The sequence below is a fragment of the Micromesistius poutassou genome, assembly GCF_964030765.1.
Source record: "Micromesistius poutassou genome assembly, chromosome: 7".
NCBI classification, from domain to species: Eukaryota; Metazoa; Chordata; class Actinopteri; order Gadiformes; family Gadidae; genus Micromesistius; species Micromesistius poutassou.
Window position 1 is genome coordinate 6,831,099 of NC_140277.1, and position 25,504 is coordinate 6,856,602.

General features: G+C 45.2%; 2 protein-coding genes across 6 annotated transcripts; both read left to right on the forward strand.

Moving 5' to 3' along the window:
* The first annotated feature begins 564 nt into the window (after positions 1 to 564).
* On the forward strand, positions 565 to 12,411 carry washc2c (WASH complex subunit 2C). 2 transcript variants are annotated; one of them, XM_084470864.1, is made up of 31 exons: positions 565 to 683; positions 1,070 to 1,213; positions 1,674 to 1,838; positions 2,025 to 2,093; positions 2,229 to 2,402; positions 2,580 to 2,673; positions 2,760 to 2,821; positions 3,013 to 3,063; positions 3,162 to 3,269; positions 3,395 to 3,479; positions 3,677 to 3,739; positions 3,888 to 4,027; positions 4,129 to 4,201; positions 4,337 to 4,390; positions 4,476 to 4,673; positions 4,763 to 4,932; positions 5,094 to 5,204; positions 5,476 to 5,577; positions 5,682 to 5,774; positions 5,879 to 5,980; positions 6,371 to 6,540; positions 6,852 to 6,963; positions 7,331 to 7,804; positions 7,887 to 8,015; positions 8,160 to 8,258; positions 8,399 to 8,485; positions 8,686 to 8,745; positions 9,307 to 9,537; positions 10,455 to 11,162; positions 11,274 to 11,448; positions 11,689 to 12,411. In XM_084470864.1, the coding sequence occupies exons 2-31, from the start codon at positions 1,070 to 1,072 to the stop codon at positions 11,832 to 11,834; spliced, it is 4,449 nt and encodes a 1,482-aa protein (XP_084326990.1). In that variant the 5' UTR covers positions 565 to 683; the 3' UTR covers positions 11,835 to 12,411. The 2 variants fall into 2 exon arrangements, with proteins under 2 accessions (XP_084326990.1, XP_084326991.1); XM_084470865.1 differs by lacking the exon at positions 8,686 to 8,745.
* A 357-nt stretch (positions 12,412 to 12,768) lies between these two features.
* Positions 12,769 to 24,307, forward strand: zfand4 (zinc finger, AN1-type domain 4). 4 transcript variants are annotated; one of them, XM_084470261.1, is made up of 10 exons: positions 12,769 to 12,981; positions 14,374 to 14,724; positions 15,995 to 16,070; positions 16,747 to 16,814; positions 17,738 to 17,930; positions 18,214 to 18,364; positions 18,766 to 19,998; positions 20,246 to 20,300; positions 21,334 to 21,451; positions 23,105 to 24,307. In XM_084470261.1, exons 2-10 carry the CDS (start codon positions 14,541 to 14,543, stop codon positions 23,238 to 23,240), a joined length of 2,214 nt encoding a protein of 737 aa, XP_084326387.1. In that variant the 5' UTR covers positions 12,769 to 12,981; positions 14,374 to 14,540; the 3' UTR covers positions 23,241 to 24,307. The 4 variants fall into 4 exon arrangements, with proteins under 4 accessions (XP_084326387.1, XP_084326389.1, XP_084326388.1 ...); XM_084470263.1 differs by having other exon boundaries at positions 18,769 to 19,998; XM_084470262.1 differs by having other exon boundaries at positions 14,522 to 14,724.
* The last annotated feature ends 1,197 nt before the right edge of the window (positions 24,308 to 25,504 follow it).

Sequence of the window (25,504 nt, forward strand, 5' to 3'; positions counted from 1 at the left end):
TATTATTGAATTGACTTAGAATTATTGCATAGAACTGTAACATCTCTCACTATTTAACACTACAGTAAATGTAGTCTAAATTAAAACGCTAACCATGAATCAGTTGACAGGTTACTGGCCTACCACTTCCACTTCTGCCCTTCAATAACTGATAGGCCCATTACTGTTACACTGGATCTCATCCACACTATTATTCAACACTAAGGGAGGCTTCAAATAAATCATACTCAATAAATATTATACGTAGTATGCTATTAACAATATAACAGAATAACTTTTTATATTTTTATTGACTCAGTATCAAATCATACGTTACAATTAAAATACAATTAAATCAAATTTATCAGCAAAATAAAACATTTGGTCTGATCAAAGGTCAAGTAAGATGAGTAAGATATCAGTATCATTCATGAATCAAATTCAGTTTGAAAGAAAGAGGCTAGAAGAGCAATAAAATTTCGTCTTTGTCTTGATGGGCGCTTTGAAGCTCATTGGTTGGAACTCTGCTCCGCCCCTCTCTGGTAGCTAGGCAACGTTATGCAGGTCAGGTGACTGTCTGCAGACAGAACATGGCCGATCTGTCAGAAGACCAATGAGGAAAAGGCCAAATTTTAGCATAATCGATTTCATTTTACGTCGTTTCTGAACACAATTTTCCTCGTGAATAACCCGAAACGCTCAAGGTAATACATTAAACCACTCTAGATCTTGGCGTGTTGCGTGCATTCTTACGCATTAGCTGTGCTGTAGTTTGTTACTCTATTAGCTCGTTAGCTGGGCTAGCTGGCAAGTCTGTCTAACCTTACCTAACCAGACAAGCTACATCGGTTGTATTGTTGTCAATAACGTTCAATCAAAACTAGAATGCCTTTCGATTTAAATGTATCATATGTCCAATAGATGTTGTGTAACTTCGGTAAGCAGATCAACGTAGCAAACACAAACACAAACAACTTGACTAGCTTGTTTCACTCGTCCAGTCAATGAGTAAATCAAACCTGTTGACTCATGTTGATTGTAGCTAAATGTTTACACAAGTGGTTGACTTCGACGTCGACATTTATTACAGATGGGCGACTTTCCCGGTGGAGGGGCGGACGTCCCGAGCCTAAGTAACCATCTGGGGAAAGACAACCAAGTTTGGGAGAGACCGTGGACTCTTGGGGAGATGCGCCAAGCCAGTGCCAATTGGTCTCTTGCAGCGGATTCAGGAGTAAGTCAAAACCTACCCTTTAACAGATTAATCAAAGGCAGTGTTTGTTTCTTAATATCATCTAGTAATTTTACTATTTAGTCAACACTTTTATCTAAGGTGACCGTGAGTTCAGCAAGGTGGCATTAAGGGGCATGTCAGTGTCAGGCTCATGGATGCGTACAGGTAGACTGCAGTGTGGACCGAACGCTGAATATTTGGGCTGTGTGTAATATTATACTATACTATCCTGCCTTCCAGCCATCATTTGCTTGCAGTGCAATCATAATCATTATTATTGTATTATATATATTTTGTATCAAGTTTGATTCTCACTGTTCTTTTTACCGGTAACTGAATTTCCCTTTGCAGATGAATAAAGTGTTCCTTCTTACTAGTGGAGTGGACTGTGGTGGTATTTAATTAGATGGCCTGCGTGCCGGAGCTGTGACTAATGATAAAAATAATTGTTTTTTCACAGTTATTCCTGTTCCTACAAGACTTTTCCCAGAGAATGCTGTCGAAGACTCACGACATTGAGAAGCAGCTAGATGGATTGATGCGAGACACTAAAGCTACAGACAGCTGCCTGCACTCAGTCTTCAATGACTTCCTCATGCTGTCGAACACACAGTTCATAGAAAATGTAATGTACCATTTTATTTATTAGTTTGCCATTTTCTACATATTTTATCTTTGTTTGTATCATATTATTATGGCAGATTTTTATGCATTGGTTACTTGGGTAGTTTCTGAGTACCCTACAGTGGAAATAAGAGATGGTTTGTGATTCTTATATAATATAGAAATTGCATTTTTTTATCTGTATCAGAGAGTATATGATGAAGAGGTGGAGGAGCCCATCGCCAAGGTGGAGAGTGCAGTGAAGCACCCGGAAAAGGTACAAACACTTCTTTATCGTCTTTGTTTCTGTATTAAATATTCAGGGTCCTTGATTATTTCAGCATGCTCAATACACTCCTTTAATACATATAACAGTGACCTGACGTGTGTGTGTGTGTGTGTGTGTCGTCAGGAGAAGACTCGAGAGCAAAAAGAAGCCGAGCTGATTCCCAAGATGCAGGAAGCGGTGAATTATGGTCTGCGTGTCCTGGACTCTGCTTTTGAGCAGCTGGACATCAAAGCAGGGAACTCTGACTCTGAGGATGAGGAGGCCTTGGACAGAGTGGAGGCCATACTGGAGCCCAAGGTGCTGGTAACATACAACACATACACCACTATAACATAATTGGTCTGATTTGGTAGAGCGGAAATCAATTTCATTTTGTCCAACTTTCCGTGATGTGTTTCAGTCGATGTTGCACACAGAGTCTTATATGAACAGGTACATGGAATCTACATCTAAAACGTTTATCTCTATTCTCAGGATCTGTATGTGGACAGGCCTCTGCCATATTTGATTGGCTCACAAGCCTTCATGGAGCAGGATGATGTTGGACTCGGCGACCTCTCCAGCGACGGTGAAACAACCTCATTTTACATTGCTTCATTTCTGCAATGAAAGGTGTGCTTTGTTCTCATTTGTCATGGTTCTCTCCCATTCCAGAGATGTCAATCGACAGCGATCGCGACAGCGTTATCGAAAGTGAAGATGGCAAAGAAGAAGTTGTAAGAATACATTTCCCCATTATGCTCCCAAAACCTCAAACCAAAGCATGGAAACTATACAAAAACAATGTGTGTGTGTGTGTGTGTGTGTGTGTGTGTGTGTGTGTGTGTGTGTGTGTGTGTGTGTGTGTGTGTGTGTGTGTGTGTGTGTGTGTGTGTGTGTGTGTGTGTGTGTGTGTGTGAACTGACAGCAGTCGGATGAAGAGTTTGAGGAAGCGGAGGGTCGCGGCAGTATTAACAAGGTGAGCTAGCTTTTACTTCTACCAAACATGGCTTCTTCTTCTGCAGTCCAATTGTAAACGTTATGAATCATGTTGAACCATGAACCCTTGTTCTTCAGAAGTCTTCAGTGTTGAGTTATGAGGAAGACGAAGAGGAGGATGAGGATTCTGACATATTTGGAGAATCCGACAAGGAGGAGGAGTATGAAGACGAAAATGAGAGAAAGGTATGTAATCCATTATATTTATTTGCTTGATAACAATAACCACTGTTGGCTATTTGAGTACTTTTTAAAAATCTCGTTCTTTTGTGAGCTTTTGAGTGTTTTGTTGCTTATTTACTCCCATTTAGATTGCAAGCTCTTCCTCTTTTGTGGATGAGTTGGCAGCCCGAATCAAAGGGGATCCAGTCAGCAAAGGGGAGGAAGACCGTGCCTGTAAGACCTTCTACCCATTTCCAATTTGTGTCCAGTTCTTGACCATTGAATGATTCATACACACACACACACACACACACACACACACACACACACACACACACACACACACACACACACACACACGCACACGCACACTGTTTCTGTCTGTTTCTGTTATTTCATTTTCTCATGTATTCCACATCATATGTCTAAAGCATTGGCATCCTCCAAGAAGAGAGCTAAAAGCAAGAAAGTGGCCAAAGCTGAAAAGTCACCTGGTAGGAAACTCATTTACCATCCCCTGTCCCCATCACCTATGCTTGTGTGTGTGTATATGTGGCATACTCCACCTTCATGGTCATTGTAGTTTTCTCTGAAGTCCCATGGGTTGTTGTTAAGGAGCTATGGATGTTCTCAACACTGCAGCTGCAGCAGCAGCAGTCGTCAGAGAGGAGAGCGATGACATGTTCCAGCCTCCCAGGATGGAGGAGGAAGAGTTCTCTCCATTTGGCGGTGAAGGCGGCCTGTTCAGTGGCGGGAGAGGGCTGTTTGATGACGATGATGAGGTAGGGTTCATCTTTTAAGGCAAAGACATCTTCATAGATCATGGCCAGCAGCTAGACCAGTTTGAACCGTACCCACACTGTCTGTTGTGTTTGTCGTTCAGGGTGATCTTTTCGGCGACACACCTAAACCTACTGCGTCGGAAGATAAATCCAAGAGCGCTGCTCACATGGCTGGTAAGGCAGGCTTTCATTTACATTTATTCAAATGAGAGCATGGGGGGATAACATGATCTTGTCTGCATAGTAGGCCTCATTAATGTTCTGACGTGTTTGTGGACATTTTATTCTACTTTACTTTACCCTACTTAGAATCTGTCAAGCCTGAGAAGAAGACACCAGCAGGTGCTGTTTCATTATTCCCAGGTAAAGGTGTGCATGTGTGTGTCTTTGTATCTTTGGTTTATTGTATGGTTAAATGCAGCTAAACTAAATTGTGCTTTTCTCCTAGCTGATAATGGCCTGTTTGGCTCAGGGCACAGCACTGCTTCAGCGGAGGGCAAGGAGAACGGCACCCATGGGAAACCCAAAGCCCAACCATCTACCAAGCAGCCCCCTGTTAGAGCCAGTGGAATCGGGGGCGGGCTGTTTGACGACGAGGAGGAAGAGGACTTCTTCAGTGGGAGAAGCTTGAAAACGTCCAGCTCCGGTGAGAGAGTCTTTACAGTGTGTATCCCTCTTGGTGCATTTCACAGTATCCACTTCAACTGAATACCGCAATGTCCCTTTCCCCCCTAGCTGGACAGGAGAAACCCAAAACGAAGAAGGTGTCGGATCTCTTCTTGGGAGACGACGATGAAGATGAAGAGGATGAGGGGGATATCTTCAGTGAGAAGTCGGCAGTCCAACCGCCGGTGCACAATAAAAAGGAAGCCGTGGAGGAAGTGGCTAAACCCCCTGAGAAAAAGGTGAACATCCACACACAGACACACGTGCGTGTAAATATTGTTTTTAATGATTGCATTTGGTACACAACCATGGCATGGTTTGTTGACCGTGTGCACTCTGTAGTTCTGTAGTCTCCAGTGAGGAGATTATATGGTAATGGATTATTGATTTGTGTGTTCAGATGCCTGCTGGGGCCATTTCCATCTTCGGCCCCGGAACTAAGAGCCTGATGACAGAGAGCTTGAGAAGACGGCGAGCATCGACCAGCGAAGGCGCTGAGAAATCGGAGGAGGTGTGAATGCACAGTACACGTCCTGCCGTCTCTGGCTCCCAGGCTATTCACCTGTTAACGCTGCTCTACAGTTGTGTTTATTTTTCTACACCAGTGTCAATCGGATGGAAATGTGTATTTTATTCTTAGATTGAGTAAATTGTTCAATCAAATTAGAGTTTTTGCAAGAAGTTAAGCTAGTTTCAACAACAAGTAGAAAACTAGTAATATTTAACCTCATTTTTCCAGACGTGCACATCACAGGATCATTAACATTTCCGTATTGTTTCAGAATGGCCCTCCTGTAGATTCTCCTGTGAGCCATACCACACCTGCTAACCAGACGCAGATACCCCAGGCTAGAGGTCTCTTCTCGGACGACGAAGATACGCAGGTATGTTTTAAGAGCCTTTTATAGGGGATCAAGATCATCACTAACAAGGAGCAGTGGATGTATGACATATTATTGTTTTTATAATCTTTGCTTATTTCTTTAAGGCCTTTCCAACCCCCTCTAAGAGCCAGTCCAAGCCTGGGCCTGCAAAACAGCCCAAGGCCCCAGTGTCCTTGTTTGATGATGAGGAAGAGGAGGTGATTATTTGTCACAAGCGTAACTTCTATCTCCCTTCTCCCGTCCATTCTGTTTTATTTTTACACTTCTGTCTGTCAACGTGACCCTGTGCTTCCCCTGTCAGGATCTCTTTGCATCCGTGGCTAAATCTAAGCCAAAGCCCAGCCAAGCTAAAGCCATAACACCCCAACCCCAGAAGACGCTGTCCCTCTTCAGTGACGACGAGGTACGAGAACCCTTGAACTCTGAGCCAATGAAAAAGCCAAGAGCGGTTGAATGCACCTTATTCACAGCACTTTGAATGGATCGAGGGACAGATAAGGCTCTGTGTGGAACATTGGAGGTCAGAAAGGGCCAGGTTCCTTTTTTTAAGTGGGTTTAATTTTCCAAAATCAGATGAGATAAGTTGAAGCTTGTTATTCCATGGTGGAAATAAGAGTGTCCCTGTAGAACGTAAAACAAATTAAGTGATCTTATTTCAATGAGAATGAAAATTAAATTATTGATTTTTTTAAAATGTCATTATTGACCTTATATACATACGTGAGTAAAGTGTGATTTCCTTAGTGACTAACAGGAAACCGTGTCTGTTTTTGGGGCAATGTCTGAATGACAGGACCAGTGGTTGGGTTCTCAGCCCGCCACAGGGACGTCGGACACCAAGACGGGGGGGATGAAGGCCAGTGTGAGCGCCCCGTCCAACCTGCCCAGCGCTAGAGCCCCTGCCAAGGGCAGCCTGTTCGATGACGAGGACGAAGACCTATTTACCACTACGAAAACATCCAGGTAGTTTTAGTTCCTCCTCATCTGTAAAAACAAGGCTTTTGTTCATTGTCCCTCCGTTCCAAATTAGCACTGGGTTACATTTTGGTTTGTGTCTTGGTAAACACAACCACAGACATGTGGGTGTGAACCGTGTTCTCACCAACAAAGACACAAACTGTTCTCTCTGTTTTAAGGAAGTACAGTGAGACTCAAACTGGTAAATGATAAGAGTGGAATTTCCTTCTTATTTTTTTTGGACTAGAAGAATGTTATGTTACAGCAATCCCTGTGTGCAATCACTCTGCTCATAGTTGTTGTTTTTTGGGATCCAGTCCATTGAAGTCTCAGAGGGTGGCTCTATTATTTGAGGACGACGAAGACCAAGGATTCCTCTTTGGCTCCAAACCTGCCGTCGGCTCCAGTGCTAAAGCCTCAGCATCTAAAGTGAGTAGACCCACTCTCAGTCACAATTAAGTCACAATTAAGCAGAAGCTCCAATCCAAACCGACTTACATTGAACATTTGAAGATGCATGTCATTAAGGAGCTGGTAGGGGCTAGGCATCTGGCTCAAGGATGCCTACAGGTAGACTGTGGACATCGGCGATCAAACCCAGTATGTTAAGGTCGAAAGGCACCCTTGCCACTAAACTATCCTGCCTTATCTTTGGTCCTCACAGGTCTAGTGGTAATTAATTTTTAACAAGAAAGTGTTGCTGCAATCATCATGATTGCAGCATGATCTTTCTTCGGTCATCTTAACGTCTCTCTCACTCCCTCTTCATCATTCCCCTCCCAATCTCTCCTGTCAGGCCCCTGCTGTGGCCCCCAAGGCCCCAGCCCCGTCCCTGTTCGACCAGGAGCCCCAAAAGGAGGTTTCTGCCTCAGGGAATGTGGTCGAGAAGGCCAAGCCTACGGAGGACACCTGTGCTGGGGAGGTCCCCGAACGGCAGCCCCCCTCCTCCTCCTCTCTGCCACCCATTGACCGCGAGCCCAGGAAACAGAAGCCCGTGGGTGCGGTCAGCCTCTTCGGGGGCATCGACGTACTGGCCAGCAGGCGCAGAGAAGGAGTTGATGGGGACTTCCTTACTGAGGATCGCCTGCCGCCTCCGGATGTAGGAGAGGAGGAGGAGGAGGAGAAGGAGGAGAAGACCAAGGAGAAGACGAAAGCCAACCCTGTCAGTATTTTTGATGAGGATGATAACGACGACGATGAAGAAGAGGACAGCGATTGGAATGTTTCCGGTTCCGTTGTCCGCCCACCCATCACTACAAACACAATACAGGTGTGTTGCGACACAGTATACATTACCCATTATGATTCAATCTGGGAATATACAAATATATTGTGTGTGTGTGTGTGTGTAGCCTGCAAGGGAGCAGCAACGCACAAAGAGCACAGGTGTGTTCCAGGACGAGGAGCTGCTGTTCAGCGACACGCAGCAGAAGGACAACGACCCTGATGTTGACCTGTTTGCCACCTCAGGGAAAACTGTGGTCAGTCCTCGTGTGTATACCTGAGCGTGTTTGTCCTGTGTGTGGGCAATCTTCTGTGTGTGTCTGAAGGTGTCAATGAAAGGTACAGTGCCTCTGTGTGCTAAGATACAGTACGTGTGTGTGTGTGTGTGCTTGTGTTTTCAGAGCTCGAAGCCAAGCTCCGTGAAGACGGACGTGCCGAGCCTGTTCGCAGACGACGACGATGACCTCTTCAGCTCCACTAAGCCCAAACCTCCTCATCCGGTAATGAGATTCCTAAAGCGGCTGAAATCTCTGTTGATTCACGTGTTTCCCGTCAATACGCACATCACTATAATGACCCCGCTATGTTGGTTCCCCAAAAGGGTAAACGATAAAACGGTGTATCTTTTTTCCATATCTAGAAAGTAGCGAAGAAACCCAGCAAACCCAAAGAGGAGCCCACACCGTCAGGGAAAGGCATCAGCGCTGCTTCCACACCAGACAGCGAGGTAATGTCATGGTTTGGTTCTGTTCCCTAATCAATTCAGTTTCACATCACTTACTTACCACTGACTTATTGTGAAAAGTTTTTCAGTTTCTTTGTATTTATGCCAAATATTTTTGTATGCCGTGATGACCACAGCATGGATCCCAATTGAGAGGAATGAACCGAAAGAGAAATGTATTGTGTTTTTATGCAACTATACAGAGGACAGCCGCAAGCCCTGTAAAGGCCAAAGATCCATTGTCAAAGATCGGAAAACTACAAGTAATTTTAGTTTTTGTTTTTTTACCAACAATACTTTTTGGTTTCCAATCTTAACTCTTTTTCCTTTCCCTAAAAGACGTTTCACACTCCTACTGTGCTGTTTCTCAGTAAGGTTTCTTGGACTTTATGTGAATGTTTCTGCCTACTGACAAAAAACTACTTTATTATTATTAGGAAATCAATCGGTGGCATGACCCTGATCCCACTTCAGCTCTTTGCCAGACTGAAAGCATGTATTATTTGGCTCAACTTTTATTATTATTTTATTTCTTTATTTTATTTCTTGCCAAAATTTCTATGGGGAACTTTTTTGTTGGCTCAACCTCACCCTTCCTCTTATTTCTCTTTCGCTTCCCTTTATTCCATTTCCAACTGCACCAGTACTGTAGTTGCACAATGGAATAAGCTCTAGGTCTGCATGCATGCACGTAGTATGTACCCAACTTGGAAAAACGTATCCATATATATATATTTTTTTACATATGTTGTTCATATGTATAACCATACCCCTTATACAATAGCATTCACCAGGGTATTTCTGTCTTATTTCTGACCATCCAGGCCAACCTCGTGATCAACCCCAAGGCATTGCTCCCCGGTGCGGCCCCCCGTATCCCCGGGGCTATCGGCGTCCTCCCGGGAATGACCACCGGCTCCTCCTCTGGGGTCTCCAGCTCCAGCCTGAGCCCCAGCCCCGTCACCACGCCCCTGGGGTTCACCCACTCTGGCATGGAGGCGGGGGTGAGCTTCGAGAGCCCACTCCAGGTCGCTACACTGCAGAGCACAAACAAGGTGTGTTGCTATAAGGATGGGGGGGGGGGGAAGATAACATAACAAATCTAGAGCCAAGGTCAACGTCTCAAGTAGTCAGCTGTTCAAAGACCCTCTGCAGATTAAGTTGGTTGGAAATGTTTCATACTTTAAATGTATGTGTAACTACATATTCTCTTGAATATTCTCTTATTTAATTAGGTAAACCCTTTCACTTATTTGATTCTTTTTTTATCACTTCTCTGATGTGACTGCCTTCAACCTATTCTCTACTGTAAAGGCAGTAAACCACTCACTATTGTGAGATTGTGAGCGCCTTATACTCTATTAGGACATTTCTTTACTAATGTAAATTAAATAAACCCATTGGGAATGTCTTTGTGTTTAACATGAATGCAATCAACCATGGGAAAGCATGGGAAGGCACTTTAAAGAACCCAGCCAAAGCAAGCTAGATTTTGACACTATTCAACTGAAAAAAGACCACAACTCCCTACAAAGCCCCTCCCCCAAAATATATGACTAGCACACTAGCTTTTACAATAGGTCTGCCTGGCCTTGTGGAAGACTCTGGTCATTCGCAATCAATTCACGGGCAGATAGCAGCAGGTAGACAGACAGGTAGGCCAGCATCATTTAGTTTTGTCTGAATGAAATGATTGCATGGGCTTATTACAGGCCTGCGACAGCCACAGACAACTGATTTATTTTTGGTGCTTTTTTATTTTTTAAGAGCATTACATTTTTTGTTTGCCCGTTTGGGATGTAAGGAGAATTTTCACAAATATGTAAAAAAATATGATTCTAAAAATACATTGCCTACCCTAGCTTGAATAGAGTTAACCCTATTTTTTAATGTGAATGCAGTGAACCACTTATCTATTGTCGATACCCTTAACCTCCCTAATGTGAAGGCGTTGAACCATTTCCTCCTGCAGAGTCGAGTGAAAGGCTCGGGGCGGCGCAGGCCCCAGTCTCGGGCAGCCAGGCAGCAGTCTGTCCAGCGGTCGGTCACGGACCCAGAGGACAGCGCAGTGGAGCCAAACCCTGGGCTCAACCCCACCACGTCCGCTCTGGGCCTCCCGACCCAGGGAAAGCCGAACCTAAACGTGCCCCGTCCCGTGCTGCCTAAACCCAGTGGAACCAGTGCGTTCCCCACACCCTCACCTTCCCAGCTGTCCTTCACAGAGTCCCTCACCAGACCCTCCGTCCTCTCGCTGCCTGTGTCCGCCCGCCCCGGGGAGACTGACTCAAGCGAGGTCAGCAGCGACACCCAGGCTCTGCTTTCCTCCTCCGACGAGGACCTGTTCGGCTCGGTGGCGGTCAGCAAAAGCAGTGCGCCTCCCGCCCCCAGCGTCACCAAGACGGCCCCGGACCCGTCTCCGGCCGGGGGCCCCACGGTGTCAAAGAACGACAAGGAGAGAAACGCCCCTGTGTCTATTTTCGACCACCAGGCGACTAGTGACCTGTTCCAAAAGGTGAAGCCGAGGGCTAAGAAAGCACAGGCACCGTCCTTCATGGAAGACGACGCTGATGATGACGGCGATGATGATGAGGACATCTTTGGAATGAGCACTGGCTCCACCCCGAGTTCAACCTCAGACAGCAAGACCCCCTCCAGTCCTGCCAAACTGGATATATTTCAGGTACAGCTGTTATTTGCGATTCGTAATGAAAATTCATGACAATACTAAATTGTGTAAACCCCGTTCAGGATTCGATCTGATTAGCATTCCATTATTTGTATTTCTTCACAGGACGATGAAACCACTCTGCCTAAAGCTGGTCACAAGAAGCACAAAGAGAAGACGATGGAGGCCAGCCTATTTGATGACAATGTTGATATTTTTGCTGATTTGACGATGAGTTCAGGACCAAAAGAGAAGGCCAAGAAGAAGATGGACACCAAATCGATATTTGATGATGATATGGGTAAGCCACTTGCAAACAAAACATTTTCAGAGGTGTGTTGTGTGATCATTTCCAAATGACTATAATTAGTCTCTGTATGGATGACTCTGTGGACGCGTGAAGTTGCTCAGAGGAGCATTTCCGTACGCCAAACGATCAATATGTTCTGAACCAGCACTTTTAAAATTGGCACTGCACTAATTTACCTAAAACCATTTAAACTGATAACTGTTAACAATAATTACTTGTTTTCCTCCACAGACGATATTTTCTCTTCAAACAAAGTAAAACCGGTGAAGAAGGCTCCTCCTAAATCCAAGAAAAGCAAACCGACCCAGGACAATAGTGTGACGGCAGAGTCGGCAAACATATTTGATGACCCGCTAAACGCTTTTGGCGGGAACTGAAGATCTTCTTTTACTTGATTACCTGCAGTAGATTTGTACAATTGTGCAGTAACTATTTTGGAAGACAAATAAGGTTAAAGAAGCAGAGTTTGAAGGACAACACTGTTAATAGACTATTTATATGAAATATCGTGGCTTATTTTTGGAGGGATAATAAAGGAGCAAACACAAGTGATTCTAATCAACGTCCAACACGCATTGTTAAATCATCTCAGAAGCATAGCAAAGTATATAACAGCTATGGAAAAACGATTCACTTTATGTAATATACATAGCACTTTACAAGCATACGGAATGCTTTGCCTCATTGCAGAAACTAACAGTAAACCATTGTTCAACAAACCTGTTTTATTTGGCTTTGCCATGTTGAGATTCCAAGTCATTCAGTTTGTGCAATTTCATGGTTGTCATCAATGTGTTTACTTCACGCCACTTGCTTCTCGGCAGTGTTTTTATTATTTCGAAATTTGCCTATTTCTTAACTTTGATTGTGAAAAAATGAGAGAGATTTGTTTTAACTAAAGAAACGTATTTTATGCTACCTGAAATGTGTGTGATTATTTCATTTTTTTTGTACTCTTCCAATAAATACTGGAACAATGAATTACAGTATCATTTGAGATAATTGTTGACTAATTGGCCAAATACATTACCCTGAAAGAGTGATGACTCATTTAGTATATTAGGCAGTGTAGCAAACTGTTTGATCTGGTGTTCAAGCCTGGTTACTTATTAATGTAATTGATATCCACACATAGATATGTGGTGGTAATCTAATACCACAATATTCATATCATGCATTTACAAAATAATACTATTATTGTATTTCCCAAGGGTGAGAATTCGTTTTCTGCGTGCTGATTGGACACCTGGAACCCCCTCCAAATGACGTTGCACGGTGTCTTTGTTGTCAATCGAAAGATGTCGCCAAGGTTTTCTTCAGCGTCCTAGCACGACAGGTGCGATGGCACTGTGTCCAGAACACCGCGATGATTCCTTCTCCAACAACATTCATTCGCCGTTTTTCTGTGCGAATCCCAAATAAATGACGGACGGGTTTGTGCACCACCTAACCCTATAATCTGAACAGGGGATCCGGAGTAGGGACCTGGCTAACAAGTCAGGCTAGCTAGCCATCGAAAAAAAGGTAACGTTAGCCATTGTTTGAGTTGTTTGTTAACATGGTAACGTTAGTAGGTCCGGTCGTCGCTGCTTTCTGACCTTATCGTGTACAAAATAAGTTGCTTGGTTATTGCTTTGTGCTAGCGTTTGTTGCTGCGTTTCTTCTAAGATGCTTGCTAACTAGAGAGGACCATCCTAACTAAGCGATACAACACTGCTCCGACCTGACCTTGCACTCCTGTGGTCGTGGTGGATAGCGTCTTCTTCTATCAATATCAAATGTGCGAATCACCGCAAACTGTTTCATGTTTGTTACTTAAAAGATGTACTAGGTGTCTTCAGTTTTTGTTGGTGTTTGTTCTATTTCAATAACCTTTCATACTTTGAGTTATGGCTAAAAACAAGGGCCTGTAGCAGACATTGTGGCATATTCACTGTCGTCACCAACATCACAGGTGACCCTTTTCAATGTAGTGTCCCTTCTTTCCCCTTGGCCAAAAATGTTCTCCAATTTGTGTTTTTTGGCTTGGCATCTCAAAAGGCCATGCGTAATTTGACCCGCAAAGTCCATCAAGTTATTGTTAATTATCACAAATATGGAGATCCACCATCCATCCATCCAAAAAATATCCTAATCTAGAAATTGTAAATGTTTCCAATCCATCATCTCGGTGTCTTTCTACCGGGCTCCTTAATTGGATTATTTTTGTGCTGAGATTGTACATTTTGACCATTGTTGTATGGTTCGTATTGTTGTAGCCTCCAACAAACGCACTGTACCTTAATTACACCGACCTAGGACCACCTTTGTACATGGATTTGTATGTGCTTTGGGTTACTGGGTGCGTTACTGCCAGGTACATAGGGGTCTAGGAGTTACATTGGGAATGTGTAAAAATTGGGATTTGAATCGGATCAGAAGCAATTAAACATGCTATGTTATTTCAGCCTCTGCTCTTTTAATTGAACAGGAATGCACATTAGGCCTGGGCAATAAAACAATATATTATCGTATCGTGATAGACTTTTGATCAATATCAATATAAAACATGTTCAATATATATCGATAAGATACTGGACTACCAAATCTAGCAGCTGGGTTTGTTACACAAACATGGTTCCATACTTATTTACAATATTTGAGTGTTTTTCATTGTTGTATCTACATTGGAGTATTTATCAATGAAGAACAGTGGAAGGTCATATTAAGTGTTAAACGGAAGTGTTTAAATCCAGCAAGGTAATTCCTAGTCTTTTTAGGTCATTAAAATGATCAATAGTTATCGATATCGATCAATATGATCAAGTTATATCGTGATATGCCTTTCAGCCATATCGCCCAGGCCTGATGCACATAGATAACCAGCTATTAGTATATTTCGGAAACTGAAGGTGTATTTAAATCTTTTTAATACAGCTGTGGTCATCCTACATGATGCGTGACCACATCCAGGCCAGCCAGCACCACCTGTTCCTGTCTCCGTCCTTTTGGGCCAGCCTGCCAGCTCACCCTTCTCCCTAAAGCCCCCCTTTTTCCCCTCTTCCCCTTCCTCACCAATCCCCAGCGCCCCCGCTCCAGACAAGATGGCCGACAGAAAGGAGCCGCCGTTCTACGATGACCACAGCCCAGGACCGTTCCAGTACAAGCTTCCCATCTACGAGACCATGGAGCTCTTCATAGAGACGCTGACGGGAACCTGCTTCGAGCTGCGCGTGTCCCCGTTCGAGGCCGTCCTCTCGGTCAAGTCTAAAATCCAGAGGCTGGAAGGTACGACAGCGACCATGAGTGGTACACCACTCGGCCCTTCTGTCCCTGACTCAGCGGTGTGCCCGCGGGCCAATTGACTAGCGGTAAACCTCCAAACCACGCTCACTACCGTGGCACGACGTGACTCATAAACAATCCTACTCAGCGCATTCATGTCCAGACTCCCGTCCAATCTAATTTTATTCAGAATCAAATTATGTTGGTGGGTTGAATTGTAGTCATGCAAAAAATTTCCCCAAAAATGATGCCATTTTCTCAGCCAAGTTAAACTTGCCTTGATGTCATTATCTGTTCATCGGATTGGAAGAGGTTGAACTTCACCTCGTTAGACAGTCCGCTGGCCCATTCCTTGTTTGAGTTTATTCTCAAATCCTTTCCGGTAGAGATCCAGCTATTGCTATTGAACTCACTATGGGGCTTTGTCTGAAATCCTTCTTACAAGTCTCCTCAATTCACATTAAGATCTATTCACTGGGTTTCAATGCCAGCTTTAGTTGCTGCTGTTCTCCTGTGTGTGTGTGTGTGTGTGTGTGTGTGTGTGTGTGTGTGTGTGTGTGTGTGTGTGTGTGTGTGTGTGTGTGTGTGTGTGTGTGTGTGTGTGTGTGTGTGTGTGTGTGTGTGTGTGTGTGTGTGTGGCATTACGCTCCACAATGGCGGGGCTGCTGCTTACTCACAAGCGCTGGCTCACCTCCCACATGGAGGTCGGCAGAGTTCAGCCCTGGTGGGAGAGAGCCGCTCGCTCTTTCCAAGCAACAGCTTGGCTATAAAGCAGATGGTTTTATGGTTGTTTAGTTTTTTTGATGACCATTTCTGTTTTAGATTTGAATATCAAGGTTTAGATTGATGGACTTTATATTCAAATGCTGATGCAAGCAAGATTAATGAGATCCATTGGATATGCAGTCTCGATGAAGTATCCACATTGAAAATCAAAGTAGTGATTGCCTACATAGTGACACCTTTAATCATATCACAGCTTAATTCTGTAGTATTTTACCACTGACGTTGATAACATCTTCACACTCATGATTTAATCTATGGGATATTTAACTGGCAAGCAATAAAAGAACATCAATACTTCCATCTGATGGTGTATATTCGTTCTGACTATTTTTTCTCTGTGATTATTGGAATAATTCCTATAGGGGGCAGTGAAGAGTTGTCTGTCTTGTCTCATCATCTGTGGTTGTGTTATGACTGGTCATTGGAACCAGTTTCTCCTCCCTCGATGGTCACATCTCTTTATTCGTTTTTCTGTGTGTCTCCCAAGGCATCCCTGTTGCCCAGCAACACCTGATCTGGAACAATCTGGAGCTGGATGACGATTACTGTCTGCACGACTATGGGTAAAGCCCGTTCCTCCCTGAATCTCCTCGTATGTGTTCTTTCTGAGCTATGTACAAAGCCTTTTTAAAAAGAGAATAGCAATTGTTTGGCACGAAGAACACATTTAATTACTGTTTTGGCATTGCTTTCTGTGTGTTCTGAAATTGTTAAAATGTCAGTCAAGCATAGTAATGCAGGCACCACTGGATAAGCAGAAGTAACATATTGGCACTAAAAGATTGCTCATCCCATGAGTGCACAAACCTAAGAGATGCAAATTCTTCCCTTTCACTTGCAAGACGCAGGTGACATTATAATTGTGACTTGTTTTGAATTCTCTCAAGAACAATCCAGATCAGTCAGCGTTTCTGTTTCCAAAAACACGGTTCATTTAGCGGTAGCGGAGGTCCCAGTAGTGGGCCCACATTTCCTTCTTCTCCATCCTTCAAATTCATTTTAATTGTAGATAAGAATCTACTCCCCCATCTCCCTCCCATTGCAATTGAAAGGCACTGCATCCCAGCAGGGTCTGCTTTACCGGCTGTCATCTCCTTCCTCTTTTCCTTTTGACGTGAATACACATATGGTGGAAGGTGCTAGTGTAGGGGGAGGGCGGTGGTGGTGAGCATGGTGGGAGGTAGCATGGCAATATCGTTTTTCCAGCTTCTCCATCAACCGTCTGTCGTGGTTGTGCAGCATTGCAGAGGGCTGCACACTGAAGCTGGTCTTGGCGATGAGGGGTGGACCCATCAACACTCGCAGAGGTAAATGAACCACGGCGGTCAGTACGTTCAAATGCACATCGTACACACACACACTGACCATCGTGTTGGAAAGTCTTTGACCTGAATTGACAACGTAACTCTTGGGAGTGATTGAAGTGCTGGAGTGAGCCCTGAACAGTGGGCACACTCCAGTATTAAAGCAGCCAACCGTCCTTGAGGTCTGACGGGGATGCCACTACTCCCGTCAGCCGTCCCAGGACGTAGCTCATGGTATGGCTATGAATCAGCCCAGGCTGTTCCCCCGAGGCTGTGTTACTCTCTTACAAATCACATCAGTCTCGTGCGAAACAGGCAAGTGAGCGTGTCGTTTGATTGCAATGCCAATGTGTGTGTGGGATAGCCACCTGCAGCTTGAAAGATATTTTAATCTTTCAGTTATGCTTCAGGTTTTGGTTTGATGTAAAGCATTGAATACATGAGGAATTTGCATCAATGTGAGACGTGCTAATTGTGGGCCTACGATAATTGCCACTTAAGGAAGGTACCATTTGCTTGAAGGAAAGCGTTAGTGTTACCTTGGTTATTAATGGAAAAATTATATTGTTCACCAAAGGTTTCATGAGCTTCTGCAAGCTACTCACAGGAAAGGGAAGTGGTTGCGAAGTTCAGAACTAGGGCACCCGCTCGGGGACAAATTTGTCACTCACCTGCCAGTTAATGTGCCATTCACGAGCAGGCTACTTTCGATAAGAATTTATATATTTAGCTGTGATATGCATTTCTTACTCCTTGGATAATAGACTCTCTACTCAAGGAAAGGTTAATAGGCCTGCAATTCCTCATAAATCATGCATTTTAAATCTGTGTGTCTCTCTGTCTTTCTTTTTATCTATATTTTGTTCTTTCCTTCTATCTTTTCTTCATTCTGCTATTCTTTGTCCATCCTTCCGTCCGTCTGTCAGTGACTATGGAGGACCCCATGAAGGAGGTGGCCGAGCTGATGGAGGGCAGCAGGGAGGAGGGCTGGGGGGCGCGGGGCGGCACGGGCCACAAGCAGGTCACCTTCCTGGTGTACCGCGAGGGGGACCAGCTCAACTTCTTCCGCGTGGTGGACCGGGGCGACGGCACCCTCACACCCCTCTCAGAGTCCATGAGGTAGGGCGACTCTCACACAGACTTAATTATTAAAATTATACTTACTGCCAGGGACTATTGCATGTGTTCATGGATGTATGTAGGGTTACAATCCCAGCCTCCAATTCAAGACACCAAAAAGCAAAACACTTTCAAGTCGCTTTGAATTACTGCAACTGCCACATGACTTGATGGCTAATAGGTGTGTGTGTGTGTGTGTGTGTGTGTGTGTGTGTGTGTGTGTGTGTGTGTGTGTGTGTGTGTGTGTGTGTGTGTGTGTGTGTGTGTGTGTGTGGTTGCCCAGCGCCAGCAGCTCTGTGTGTCACGTGTACGGCGATGACGAGGCGGACGGGGAGTGCTGCGCCGCGGCCCAGCAGAGCCTGGAGAACTCCATCACCATGAGCAAGATGAAGCTGCTCAAGGCCAAGATGGAGGACATGAACCTCAGCAAGAAGGTAGGAGGCTCCAGCAGGGCACTCGCTATGGGATCAGAGGGGCTTTAAGAATCTCAGATGGGAAAGCTCTGTGTTATAGGGGGAAGAACAGGACAGAAAGAAGAATAAATAACACATCAGTTTAACAAAATGCTAAGATCTGAAATGCATTTAGAATGTATGATAGAATTCAGTATTTGATTTCACCCAGTAGGAGTACTAGGAATGTAAATGCTGAATGTCAACGTCTACCTCAACCAGTTGAGGTAATCTACGATGGAGTTCCTCATTCTGCACTAGTTTAAAGCGTTGATGTTCCAGCCGCCTCTTGCCGCCTTCACTCCAGAGACGGCAGGAGTCATTTTTTTAAAATGGCTTCTTCTTTCCCCGTTCTCCTCGTCTCTCTCCTGCCCCATCCCAAGAAGTCTGCCAAGCTGAAGCCACACCCCCCCGCCGCCCCCCTGCCGGGCCCCTGTCCCCAGGGGCCGCCCAGCGCCCGCCACCACCACCGCCTCTTCCGCTCGCTCCCCCAACTCAACCATCCCTGGCACGCGCACACCCACCTCCCTCCGCTCCGGGACCGGGAGACCGCCGGCCCGTCCCCTCCCGCGACGGCCGCCTCCTCCTCCTCTTCCTCCTCTCTGCACCTGTCCCAGCTCGCCAGGAGGGCCCCGCCCCCGTTCTCCTCCTCCTGCTACATGCTGCAGGAGGAGGAGCCCTGGGAGACGGGCCCGCCGCTGGCCAGGATCCGCCCGCCGCCCAAGGTGTCCCGGCTGGACGTGGGCAGCAGCCGGCTGGTCAGGGACTGCGTGTACCCGCAGCTCCCGCCGCTCTCCGCCCGGACGCCGCGCCCTCCCGAGGCCGGGCTGGAGGCGGCCCAGCCCCTCGCAGAGGCCCTGCAGCTGGGCTTCCTGGAGGAGAGTGCGGGCCTGACGGAGCCTGACGTGGCGGACATGTCCAGCCAGGCCCGGGGAGTTGGAGGAGAAGGACTGCACTCCCTGGAGCTTCCCCCCAGCCCCTCCCTGCTCAGCCCCTGGGCAATAGGGCCCAGCGACAGGAGGACGCCACTCGGCAGCTCCGTGCACATCGGCCCGGCCCCACCGTTGCCTTCGGCTGCGTCAAAGCCCCTCCCCTCGGACAGGGCGCTGCCTCAGCCCTTTCAGTTCACAGGCTCCCCCTCCCCCACCCCCTCCTCCTCCTACTCCTACTCCGACTGCAACCCTCAAGCACAACTGGCCGCCTTGATGGAGCCCAGCAGCCCGTCACCTCCCCAGCCGTCCTCCGCCGGCGTCCCCCCTCCCCGCCCGCTGCGCTTGCGGGGCATCAAGGTGGACACGCCGGGCAAGAGGCCCGAGATCATCTCCAAGAAGGAGGCCAGGGGCATCACCAAGTTGGCCAACCACGCCTGCAAGGAGCCCCTGGGGACGCTGAGCAACTCCCAGCTCCTGGCTTCGCTGGCAGCCTCCAGGGCCTCCGGGGGCCGCGGGGAGGCGGCGGGTCAGAGCCCGGTGGACAGACGTCCGTCGGGGCTTCCTCCCAACTCCAGACAGGCAGGCCTGGGGTCCAAGCCCCCTGCCATGGCGACCAGCATGCAGCTCTTTCAGGATGACCTTCTGAGACAAATCTCACCCATGCACAGAGCCGCAGCACACATGGTGAGCCTGCTCTTGCTGACCCCTGTATACAAGCAGAGTTGACTGTAGCATGTGAATTTGCTGCAGTTTGAACCATAGAAAATAAGTGGCTATTTGTTTTCTTTGTACTGTCACTCTATCAGTGGGTTAAAAAAAATAAAAAATCTTGTCGAGGCCAGGAAATGGTGATCATGTATTTAATTGTAGTGCTCCATAATTGCTGTGTTCGTTGGCTGTTGTCTGACGGCTGTGATTGTCAATTATTCAGGCATCCAACAGTCTTGGCTCAGCGGGCGGGGCTACCACGTCCATTCGGAGACTCGGTAAGTCCAGTCACACGTCAATCAAGACGGCAAATGTCAGTTTACTGTCATGAGCTGGCTCCATACCTAGTTGTATCGGTGATGGAGAACAGATGATCACTGTTAAGCTTTGAGTCATAGTATTCACAAGCGAAGAAAAGGGCAAACACGCACCTTATTGTGTGGAAGGCTCCTACATTTCCATGTTTGTCTCTGTTATGATTGTGTTCCAACCAGATTTCCTCCCCCTCTTTATTTTACACACATACACATACACACATTCGACTTTAGACATTTTTTTTATACATATACGGTATAGTAATTTAACACGCCACAACTTGGTGCGGTGGTGTCTGCGTGACAGTAATCCCAGATGGATCATATTCATAGTGTAGGCCTCATTGGGCCATGTCTCCCTCGTACACGGGACAGCGAGTTTAAATACCCGACGATGACAACAGTGGTACCGCGGTGATCCCTGCTCGGTGTCTCTTAGAACCCACGGATCTCCTCCACATCCTGGCCTTGGGTTTCTCATGCATAATAAATCCCGCTCCGATTCTCCTCAAACCAGTTCCCCGGGTGGTCTGCAGGACTTACTGCAGAACTTGTGTGTGTGCCCCGTTGTTGTAGCGGATGAAAGCGAGCGTGTGGGGAAAACACAACTCAAAATCCAATCTCATGGCCCGCCACCCGACGGCAGAGCGCTTCATCACAGCCACTGGCAGATTTATCTACGCCGTTTACGCCCGTCTACCACCAAGTTCTGCTTTTTGTGTGTGTGTGTGTATGACACAAACACATCACGCTGGACACGGGTGGCTGCCTCTAGTCCGAAATACTTTTTTTTTTTTTCCCCCTTAAATGCGTCATCTGAATATTTCTCACTGAGAGTGTACACAAAAATGACAGGTTTATGTGATTTTTGTTGTTGGCTGCACAAGTTTGAGGAATGGTAATTCCCTTCCTTTTTAAATTATTATTTACCACAACGGACCAGTGTGCGCAGGCTGCTGAAAGCAAATTAAACTGTTATTTTTCTCTTTTCAATCAGGTACTCCAACATACCACCTACCTCCAGTCAAGGCCCCCACAGGCAGCAAGAAGAAGAGCTCCAAGCACTGCCTCCTCTGTGGCAAGAAGACTGGCCTGGCGAGCAGCTATGAGTGCAGGTACTCAGACTTTAGTGTGTTCTCTGGCTCTGTGGCTGCGACCCTCATGCGTACCCTGTGCGTATTTATTCACAAAGTAGATTTCAAGCACTTTATTCATCCCGAGGGAAATTTGTTTGTCGCTTCCGTTTCAAATGGAATGCTGATCAAAATACAGAGTGGGAAATACCATATATATATATATATATATATATAATAATTCTCTCTCTCTCTGAGGATACCCTGCTTGATTCGAGTCTAAACGGTTCCTTCCTCTTGCTAGTGTTTATTTGGGCCTCCACAGTGCTGTCTGATGCGACCAGTGCTCCAGTGTGACTAATCCACCTAAACAGACCACTTTGACTTGCCTGCCGTGATCTAAGCCTGTAGGTTGAGATTGTGGGATATCCAGTGGGGCAGGAAATGCAAAGCTGTCATCTGAAGACCGTAAGACTTCTATCAATGTAGATCCTGTACCAACTGAGCGTTATGTTCCTTTGATAGAAGAAAGAAAGAAACATGAAGATCTTTCATTTGTACTGTATATGGCAAAGTTCCTTGGTTTTTATTCTGCTCAAAATCCTTGTTTACCTGGTGATGGAATGCTTTGGATACCGTGCTGCCACTCTGATATTTCGTTCTACGATAGGTGCGCCACACAGGGTCATTATTGACATAACATACTTTTATTGTTTTTCCAGTTTAAAACTGTGTGTGTGTGTGTGTGTGTGTGTGTGTGTGTGTGTGTGTGTGTGTGTCCTGCTATATGGCTCTGCTTACCAGTTTCACAGCAAATAGTATTTAATGTCACACTGGTACCTAATGGAGCGGGGTAAAGAGGGAATCCCTCCATGATTCCTCCGCCTCGAGGCAGTAGTAGACGAAGTAATTTGATATTACGAAGTAACTCAAATCCGCCTTTCCTTGTTGTTTTCTTATGAGACTCATGGTCAACGTTTATGGATGAAAGGGGTACTGTACGCAGGGCTGTGACGGGTCTCTCGAGTGGGATGCTCTAGTGGTTGGGGTGTTCGACCTGCAAGGTTTCCTGGGTATGATTCCCACCACATCCATACTGGAGAATGATGCGCTACCCCTACCCACTTTAAGAATGGGACACCTCTTCCCTTTAACAGTTCAACTTCTGAATCAATGCACTGATACAAATCCAACATTAACAGCAACGGTGAACTTCAGCTACCGACCATACAAAAGAAAACATGCTCAAATCACCACAGAACAACATTTTCCTTTCAGCTGATTTAAAGTAGATGAGAAACAATGTTGTTTGTAGATGAAGTAGCCCCTGTCTTATCATTGTTGGTAACTGTGGTGTAAGTGCGATAAACCACTCTGAGCAGTGCCTTTGTTGAAAATTGACCCCCGGTGGTGATGCGGCCTACCAGAGGGGCCGCCCAGTCATGGTTTGTGCCACACTGGTTACACGGCTTTGCAGAAGCAGAACACTGACTATGATTAACAAACCGTTGCAATGGACCCAGTTCTCCAACTGTATCAACTAATTATATTTTGTGTCAAACGATTGATTTCCCTTTTCAAGTAGCCGTATAATAAGCATGATAATGTACAACGAGCCGGAAACAAACCCCTGGCTCCCTGCGCAGGAGTCCTAGCATAACATGCTTGGAACTTGTCCTTTGCGTCCCGTCTCAGGTGCGGCAACAACTTCTGCGCAACGCATCGCTACGCCGAGGCCCACGACTGCACCTACGACTACAAGGGCGCGGGGCGCCGCTTCCTGCAGGACACCCACCCCATCGTCAGCGCGCCCAAGCTGCCCAAGATCTAGCTCAGAGACACGGGCCGACCCCCAGGACAAACCCACAGGTGACGAAAAACAAACGCAACAAAAGGAGAATGAGAAGGAGTTTAAAAGGAAAACAATTTAAAGGATTGAGAGGACAAAATGAACTGGATCACCGCCGTGTGCTTACATCACCTAAGTTTGCTTTAAAGGTCAACGAGAAAACAAGTGGTCTTTTTGATCAGCCAAGTATGAAAACTACAAATAATTTTCTTAAGGGCACAGAACTATTAGATATCACCTGTGAATGATGTGAAAGAAAATGTATTTACTTTCTCCCCTTCCACCCTGAACTTTATCAGTAGCAAAAAAAACACCTAAACAAAAACAGATGTGTGCATGTACATATAGTTTGTTTTGGAAAAGAAGTGTGTGTGTGTGTGTGTGTGTGTGTGTGTGTGTGTGTGTGTGTGTGTGTGTGTGTGTGTGTGTGTGTGTGTGTGTGTGTGTGTGTGTGTGTGTGTGTATATATATTTATACATATATGTAGATGTGTATATCCTTTTCTGGTTTTGTTTGTTCGGACTGTTTCAATTATTTTTCTGACTAGGACTGTGGTTTCCTTTTCATGCGGTCTTTGAGAGATGCACTTTAGAATTATATTTATACAAACCATTTATCCTTATTGTGGGGATCGCTCCTACATTTACGTGTTTGTCTTTGTTATGAAGTGTTAATATTATATTTCATCGAGAATTTTATAATCGGATCTCCTTTTCCCCTCTTTATTATACAGGCACATAAAAGCGTACACACATACTTGCTATTCCAGCTTTCACTTCAACACACCATACTTATTTATCAAGATCTGTTTTTAAATGGCAATTATGCAATCTATGTAGTTGTGAACGTCAACTGTAATGTGTTTTTATCTAACGAGGAAGACGATTCTTGGATGAGAGGATGAGCTTTAGGTATTTATTATGTATCTTCAGTAAGGTGGTTGCCATAATATCTTTTGTAATTTGTTTGTTTTATTATTATTATTGTGCAGCTTTTGTTGCAAAATCTAAGTGCTGTTCTATTTACAGTAAGTACAGAAGTTTGATCTAATAAATTAAGTTTGTTTCCATGGACGCTTTTCAGTGATTTATATTTAAACATGTGTACGTGTCTGTCTGTATCCATTTATTGATTCACAAAAGCATAAAGGCCATGGCTGAGGGTATGGTCCCAAAGGTTCTAGCTTGTAGGAATCCGGGGGCTACAAAACAAAGGGTTTCTGCTGTATTAAATATCTCCTCTCTAATACAGACCTCGCTTACTGTTCATTATTCTAGAATTGTGACACTTGTAATGTCAGTCTGCAGGTTTTACCCCTTCCCTCACCTCCCCCCTCAACCCCTTTGGTTTCTGAGACAGTGATGCAGCGCTTTACTGAAGTCTACGACTGCCCTTACAGACTTTTGTCGTGTGGATCAGAGTTTCTTAAGCATTGGTTGTAGACACATGGAGAAAGGAATAGGAATAGGAAAAGGAATAGAAAAGTCTACACGTCTACAGTTAGGAAATTACTTCTTATTTTTCATGAAAGGTTAGTGGAGACAGATTTCTTGAATGCGGCGGTATTCGTTTAATACTGCCAACAAGTGAATACAGATTTTTATTCCTGTTATTGAATATTTTTCCAGGAAGCCAAACAAAACAGTGTTGCATTTCAATGTATCTTCTCCTTATCTGGCTTTGATAGAGAACATGATTGAGTAGGGAAGAAAAATGCCATGTGTACCATTCAAATGCCTTTGTGGGGAAAAAAACACTTAAACTATTTGTTCCCATTGTGTGTAACATTTCTGTATATAACAGCTCATTCAACAGCGGATTGAATTGCTTCAGAGATGATTAAGAGTAAAATGTTCTCTATACTTCTCTATAACGTATTCTTGTATTAACAACTCAAGGTGAGTATAAAAGACGCATTCATTTTGGCAATCCAACCAAATCCCATTTCCTCGGCTTCATGTATTTTTTAAATGGGCTACAGAAGGTTCTCTTCAATAGCTTTACAGGTCCATATAACTTCAATAACGGCCTTCTCTGTCACTCAAATCTAGAGATATTCTGTTTGACTCCTGTGTTACTGACAAGGCACCCCAAGTAACAACCACTACCTGTACCTGCCAGCTTCAATTCACACAACAGGGATAGGAATGAAGATCTCTCTCTCTCTCTCAACCTCTCCCACAAAAAAATAAAACAAACCATCTGATTTCTCAACTTATCTCATCTCATCGTCATCCGCTTATCCA